Raw genomic sequence first — 7,677 nt, forward strand, 5'->3', positions numbered from 1 at the left:
TGGCGACAAAATGGCCGACACGTGTATTAACAAACTAGTGTCCAGTCCCCTTTGGGTTGTGTCATCGTGTACTTGATGATGTCATACATAAGGGACTTTCCCGCTGACAGGTCTAAACTTGCCCTATTGTTTTCAAGTCATATGACAGTCGTATGATTCTCTCAACCAATCACAATCTTCACAATTTTGCTTCACAATTGTGAAATTTTTCAGTGAAACACATAGTCATTTGTGAAATTTTTCAGTGAAGTTGTATGACAGTTGCGTGAATAAATTACAAACATTTGAAGTAAAGTTTACTCAAAAAGTTTATTTCAGATGTTATAAAGTGGCTAAAAACAGAACTGAGGATAAAAATTTAGGTTTTTTGAAAACCGAGGATTTAGGTTTTTAGGTTTTTGAGTTTAGGTTTTTGAGTTTAGGGTTGAATTCAAAGGCTAAGTGGTAATTTATGCAGTAATATGAGATTCATTTAATTTATGCAGTTATTGGGGTGAGATAATGTGGAGTTAATGGGTTTTAGGAAAAAAATTGGATTTATAAGGATTTGTATGGGATTTTTGATGATTTTTTGAAAAGTGGTCTCATAAGCCCAAACTAACTACTTTTATTAAAACAGACAGTTACAAGCTGGTTATATACCTACCCGCAAATAGCTGAGACTAGTCGGGGCGGGTAGGTATGTTTATACTAAACTAAATACAAATAAATTTGGTGTTTACAAATTGACTAAAATAAAAGTTAAATAAGTAGTAACCAAACAAGTGACACAAAAAGGATCCCTAGCTGATAGTAATTAAAGGATTGTTACAAATTTACAAGCTTTTCATTATTTCAAGAACTGAGAAGGTGTAAGGTAAGCATTTTCTTTTTTTTAAATGTTGATTAGTATTTCATGTATTTGTTTTTTGAATAATTTTCTGTTGTCAGACTTTCTAATATTCTCCGGTAAAGAATTCCATAGCCGTGCGCCAAATCGAGAAAATGAATTCTTTAGTTGATCAAGACGTGAAGACATGATATAAAATTTGTCGGCGGTTGCTGACCTGGTGTTGTAGGAATGTATATCTGAGACATGTGTTTGTGTGACTGTTTGACAATTGCGTGACTTTTTAAATAACTTTATAAGAGGCCTAATTTCCGTTTGATCATAGCAAATGCTGTCAAAATATGTATCTAATTAGTCTGCAATTTCAATAGGTCAGATATCGGATTAGATTTTAGTATTGCTGCTATTCGGAGCGTTTTCGGTTTACAAGTTTTGGTTTTGGACGTGATCTGTTTTTGTTAACATAGAATCCTGTCATGAAGTAAGTTTGTTTGATCTTTTCATTTGTTATTCTAAGCTTCGTAGTTTCATATATTCGGTTTAATGCAAGGATCATTGCCAGCGTACGTTACGCAACTGCGTATTTTTACTTTCCTTTATAATAACTAGTTTCGTCTTTAATCATCGTATGTATTTGCTAATTCAATTCCAGATCAAATATTAATCATTAAAGATTCTTATACGAATATGGATTCCGTGTTTTCTCGCTAACCTCTGGAATTTTCGACCCGCTGAACCACTTTCATTTGATTTCTGGCTGCTAACCTGGAGTCCACGTGGGAGTGAAAATATACGATGGCTGAAGCAGCAAAGCTCAGGCGAAGGACAGCTAAAGCGACGCTAACCCGACTCAACAAAGCTCTGAAGAAAAAACTAAACGGTAACAGGCCGAGAGAGGAAATAACGGAAGCCCTTCAACTGGTGAAGGATGCATTAATGGGAAGTTGATCATCAAGCATGATGCTTACACGGAGCTGATCGAAGACGATGAAACCTTTGAGCAAGAAGAACTATGGTTAGAAGAATGTCAAAACGCTTATCTGGAATTGGAAACTAACGCGCTGGATTACATAAAAATGAGCATGGAAAATGAAAAAACGGAGGTGGAAGACGAAATTGCAAACCCACTGACAGACAACAATGGAAACCAAGGTGAAATCGGAACCCCACCCCCAGACAACAATGGAGACCAAAACAGTCATGAAGAAACTGGTGAAAGAGGGAATGAAACGGAGGAGAATGGAATTGAAACCCTTGAAACAAACTCCACAAGTGCATCAGCCATAGCATCGACCGCCAATCACAATGTAAACATGAGCGGAGTTGAACATAACAACCAAACAAGTAATGAAGCGCAAAACAGTGGTCATGCCCCTTGTGGATTTAAGATGGAAAAACCAAAAATCCCCCGGTTTACTGGTGATGTTAGAGATTACGCTATTTTCCGAGCTGACTTTAAGCATGCGGTAGACACCCGGTATGGCAAGAGGGATGCAATCTCATTGTTGCATACGAGTTTACAGGGACGACCGTTAGAGTTAATAAAGGGCATTGGCACGGATTATGACGCAGCCTGGGAATATCTGGACTCAATATACAGGGACCCCAGATTTGTAGCTGACACCGTCACTCAAGACATCATAAGATTCAGACCTCTTCACGAAGGAGAAGATGCACGTTTCTGCGATTTGGTCCATCTTGTTCAGAGAAGTTTCAACACGCTTAAAGAGGTTGGTCATCCTTATGACATGGATAATAATCATATGTTGGCGTTAATCGAGCAAAGAATGTGCACCGATGATCGCAAAGTATGGGCGCGTCACTTGGAAAGCGACGGTAAAGAGGCAACTCTAGCACAGCTGATAACATGGATGAATGCCGAAATGAAGTCCAGAGTGAGAGCAACGGCACCCCTGAGAAACGTAGGCCAACACCCAAGACATCCTGTTAACCACGTAGTACCACAAGACAGCAACACCCGAAACAGCTCTCCCTCGCCCAAGTGTTGGATCTGCCAGACTTCGAGCCACTGGGTCGATCAGTGTCGAAAATTCACCTCACTCAGTCCGCAGAAACGACTCACAGCCACAAAAGAGAATCATGCCTGTTTCAGCTGTTTAAAACAAGCAGGAAGAGATCACTGGACTACATCATGTTCAAGGAGAAGACAGTGCCCTGAAAAGTCAAATGGAATACAGTGTACGTACTATCATCATCCGCTTCTACACGCAGCATTTCAACCAACCGTCGCAGCGATTTCTTCCGCAAAGGACAACAGAACAGCTTTGTTGCCAATTGTGCAAGTGGACCTCCGAGGAACAGGAAGTCGGCGAAAAATGGGAAATGCCTTGTTGGATTCAGGAGCGCAGATCAGCTTGATTTGAACATCCATGGCCGAAGAACTTAAACTAAAAGGAAAGAACATTGTAATTACGATCACCAAGGTGGGCGGACACGAAGAGTAGCTGAGGACGAAGATGTATCAAGTTCGAATGGGATCGCTTGAAAACCGCAGTGTTTACACAATTCAGGCCATAGGAATTCCGTGGATTAGTGATGAAATTCCAGAAGTAAGGCTTGACGACATAGCAAGACAATTTTGCCACAATAAAACACACCTTCATCGAGGATTTGGAACAGCAGACTTGCTCATTGGTATTGATCAAGCGAAGTTTCAAGTAGGAGAAACAAAGGAGGCCGGAAACATGATCGCGCGACATCAGCACTGGGATGGGTGATATTTGGAGTAACACCTAGCCAAAAGTTAGAGGAGTGCCAGGTGTTCCATGTCAAACTTGAAACTCCCGTAGATTTGACAAACTTCTGGACGACGGAGAGTATGGGCATGTCCGTAAATCCTTGCTGCTGCGACACTGAAGAGCTTAGTCCAATAGAACGAAAGGAGGCAAAGATCATAGAAGATTCCTGCAGGAAGGTGGACAATCAATGGCTGATTCCGTACCCTTGGAAACGAGATCCACGTGAGTTACCAAACAACAAGGCACAAGCATTCAAGAAACTAGAAGCGACCAAGCGCCGACTGCTGAAAAATCCTGAGCACGCAAAGGCTTATGATCTTCAAATGGTTGAAATGAATCAGTTACAGTTTGCCAGGAAATTAACAGAAGAAGAGACTAGGAGACACACAGGCCCAGTCCATTACATCTCACATCATGAGGTTTTACGGCCAGAAAGTAAGAGCACACCTGTACGTATTGTGTTTAACTCGTCTGCAGTATTTCAGGGACACAAATTGAACGACTATTGGATGAAAGGACCAGACTTGCTAAATGACTTATTTGGAGTGGTTCTCAGGTTCCGGGAAAATCAAGTTACTTTCATGGGAGATATTTCGAAGATGTACCACCGAATCCGCATACCAGAGACAGACCTACATGTACACAGGTTCCTCTGGAGAAACTTACAGACGCACTGCGAACCAGATGTTTACGTGAAGACCGTTTTAACCTTTGGAGATAAACCAGCCCCAGCGATGGCCCAAATAGCCTTACGCAAAACCTCAAATGAAGCAAATGAAACCTTCCCCAAAGCAGCGCAAGTCACCAAAGACAACAGCTACATGGATGACATTTGCGATTCTGTACATACTGAAGAAGAACAAAAGCTTACCGCAGACATCTACAGCGTCCTCGAAACTGGAGGATTTAAAGTAAAGGGTTGGCTGAAAAATGTACCTTGTAAATCCGCAAAGTTAGAGCGGATTTCCTGAAGTGCCAAGAGCCGATACAGCTTTCCAAGCACAAGATCTTAAGCCAAGTAGCGCGCATATTTGACCCGATCGGCTTCGCAACAGCATTCCTAATCAGAGCCAAAATAGGCCTCCAGGAACTTTGGAAAAAAGGCATCGGCTGGGATGAAGTACTGCCCGTTGAAGTCTTGGACAAATGGTTAAGCTTCTTTAAAGAGATGGTGAAACTGAACAAGACAAGTTTTAACCGAGCATTTTTTCTGATGCCTCGGAAGAAGCATTTGGCACCTGGCGTACTTAAGATGGGAGCTGGTCAGCGGAGAATTTGAAGTACGTTTCATCACAGCAAAATCAAGAGTGGCACCTCTAAAACGATTAACCATCCCCCGTCTGGAGCTCCAAGGAGCAGTTTTAGCCTCAAGGTTGTATAAGACGATACTAGATGAATCCCGTTTCCAGTTCGCACGGACGGTCTTCTTCCTGGAGAGTAGGATAGTATTAGCATGGATCTGCAGCGAAGAACGATGTTTCAAGCCATTTGTTTCAATCAGAATTGGACATCCAGAACAACTCAGACCCTGCTCAGTGGAGGCACATCCCTGGGGAGCTCAACGTTGCAGACGATGTCTCTTGTGGTATCACTGTTCAAAGCTTAACCGGAAGGTGGCAGCGTGGCCTGACTTCCTACGTCGTCCCGAAGGGGAGTGGCCACAAGATTCTTCATATCCTGACATAGCCGAAGTAGAGAAAGAAAAGGTCAAAGTTCACGTCGTCTACGAGCAAAGCAAATTACAGCAACCCATTGATTGCAAAAGGTTTTCAAGTTGGCGAAAGTTAGTGAGAGTGACAGCGTACGTATTGCGATTTGTGTGGAACCTGCGTGCATGCACCTACAACAGATCAGGAGAGGGAGTCACAGCAGTGAAGCCTATTAAAGACGGCTCCCTCTCACCCGAAGAGCTGCAAAGTGGCGAGAAACACTGGATACAGGAATGCCAGACGAGCCTGAAAGATCGCCTCAGCAAGGGAGAATTAAGCCAGCTCAGCCCGCACAGAGATCCGGAAGGTGTCTACCGAGTAGGTGGTCGAGTCGACAGAGCCCTATTTTCCTATGAAACGAGACATCTGAGTCTACTCCCTAGAGAGCACTGGGTATCACATCTGAATGGCGCCATGTTCATCAGTGTGGTCATACCGGTATAGCTGCCACAGTAGCCAAGACGAGGAAGAAGTATTGGATAATTGGAGCACACGATCTTGCCAAGTCAGTCAAGTTCAAATGTGTCTTTTGCCGTAGAATGGACGCGAAAACTGAATCTCAAGTTATGGCAGACCTTCCCCCCAGCCGTATGGCTTCGTTAACCCCGCCGTTCCATTACACGTCTTGCAACTACTCTGGCCCATACAGCGTCAAGATTGGCCGTACAAAAACTGCCAAGCATTATGGCGTCATTTTCACGTGCTTGAATACGAGGGCAGTCCACCTGGAACTGGCAATTGATTTGTCAACTATGGAATTTATACAAGTTCTAAAAAGATTCTTTGCCTTGAGAGGAGCACCCTCTATGATGATTAGCGACAACGGGTCCCAGTTTATCGGAGCGGAGCGAGAGCTTCGAGAAATGATCAAAGAATGGGATAAAGAGAAGCTGCGCGAGTACTCAGCAGAAAAGGGGATGTCTTGGCAGTTCACCGCCCCAGCAGCACCACACCAAAACGGATGTGCTGAGGCGTTGGTCAAGAGCTGCAAGGTTGCTCTTAAAAAGGCAATTGGTGATCAAGTGTTGACGCCCATGGAACTACAAACGTGTCTTCTAGAGATTGCTAACCTCGTGAATCAACGTCCGATTGGGCGTATTCTGAATGATCCAGACGATGGCTCGTATATATGTCCCAATGACATGTTGCTTGGACGAGCGTCTTCCCAAGTTCCTCAAGGACTGTTCAGACAAACCAAGAATCCACGACTCAGAATAGAAATCGTCCAGAAAATAGTGGACTCGTTTTGGAACCGCTGGACAAGAGATATCTTCCCGTCCTTGATCCCACAAAAGAAAATGGAATGCAGAGAAGCGGAGTGTACGAGTGGATGATTTCGTCATGGTTTGTTTGGAGGCATTTTCCTTCGAGTGGACAGTCCGGTTTTCTTCTGCAATTGCAGGTGTCAGGTTCTGGCCTTGGTGAGTTGACATTTGAAAGAACGTGCTTGTTGTGCGATGAGATGATAGATTTCATGTTTGCCATGCATGAGTAGCTCAATTTAATTGTGTGTCTGTTGAAAATCTTGTGGAATGGGTGGTGTTTTGGAAAGCATCTGTCGATGATGTGCAGGAATTTTCTTCCAAGGTGCGGTGGGTTGTATGTTAGCTTGTAGTTATATCCACTTTCTGTGAGAGCTTTCTGTTAACCACTGAGACAACAACTGAAACTTACGTCGGACTAGCAACAAATTTTAAGGAACGTTACAGAAACCACCAGACATCCTTTTGACGCCCGAACAGAAGAAACGAGACAGAACTGTCAAAACATGTTTGGACTTTGCAAGACAGCAATAAACCCTTACAGATTAAATGGAAGGTTTTAAAGAAATGTAAGCCATACCGCAACGCTAACAAAAAATGTAATCTTTGTCTTTTTGAAAAATTCTTAATCATCTGTAAAAAAGAGCTGTGTAGCCTGAACAGCCGAAACGAGCTAGCGAGTTCGTGCCGCCACAGAAAGAGATATGTACTGCAGAACTTTAGAGTAACGCAACTAAGGCACGATGCATCTGTTACCTAGATACTCTACTGAATATAACGCATCTCTATAGTAACCACCCATATTTTACTGCCAGCCTGTTATTTGAGTCAGTCGTTAAAAATTGCCTGATGAGTGTGGTCCGATAACTATAATCTGGGCAAGAATAACTGATGAACTAATATTCTCGTTGCCTACTCCGAAGCCTTCCTTATTTCTTTCTGGTAACTTAATGTTTCTAATATGCTATTTATTTTGCATATTTATCCAACAGAGCTCTAGCATGGCGTCCTGTTGTCAGTAGTATTTAACCCTAGCTATCAAGACTGGGGAGAGCGGATTCTGCCGACGGCAACCTTGATCCTGAATAACTTTTTTAACATTTGAGCAAACACCAGGA

At 42.9% G+C, this 7,677-nt stretch overlaps 2 protein-coding genes and 1 pseudogene across 2 annotated transcripts; all 3 read left to right on the forward strand.

The window, feature by feature from the left end:
* Positions 1–1,083: 1,083 nt before the first annotated feature.
* On the forward strand, positions 1,084–3,520 carry LOC146489725 (uncharacterized). The gene is made up of 2 exons (XM_085103023.1): positions 1,084–1,310; positions 1,482–3,520. Exon 2 carries the CDS (start codon positions 1,906–1,908, stop codon positions 3,211–3,213), a length of 1,308 nt encoding a protein of 435 aa, XP_084959149.1. The 5' UTR covers positions 1,084–1,310; positions 1,482–1,905; the 3' UTR covers positions 3,214–3,520.
* Positions 3,521–3,674: 154 nt separating this feature from the next.
* Positions 3,675–5,741, forward strand: LOC146489726 (uncharacterized). The gene is made up of 2 exons (XM_085103246.1): positions 3,675–4,540; positions 4,841–5,741. The coding sequence occupies exons 1-2, from the start codon at positions 3,675–3,677 to the stop codon at positions 5,739–5,741; spliced, it is 1,767 nt and encodes a 588-aa protein (XP_084959372.1).
* Positions 5,742–5,836: 95 nt separating this feature from the next.
* On the forward strand, positions 5,837–6,722 carry LOC146489727 (uncharacterized; annotated as a pseudogene).
* The last annotated feature ends 955 nt before the right edge of the window (positions 6,723–7,677 follow it).

This window comes from Pavona decussata, unplaced genomic scaffold, assembly GCF_977016875.1.
Source record: "Pavona decussata unplaced genomic scaffold, jaPavDecu1.1 SCAFFOLD_3, whole genome shotgun sequence".
In the NCBI taxonomy this organism is placed as follows: Eukaryota; Metazoa; Cnidaria; class Anthozoa; order Scleractinia; family Agariciidae; genus Pavona; species Pavona decussata.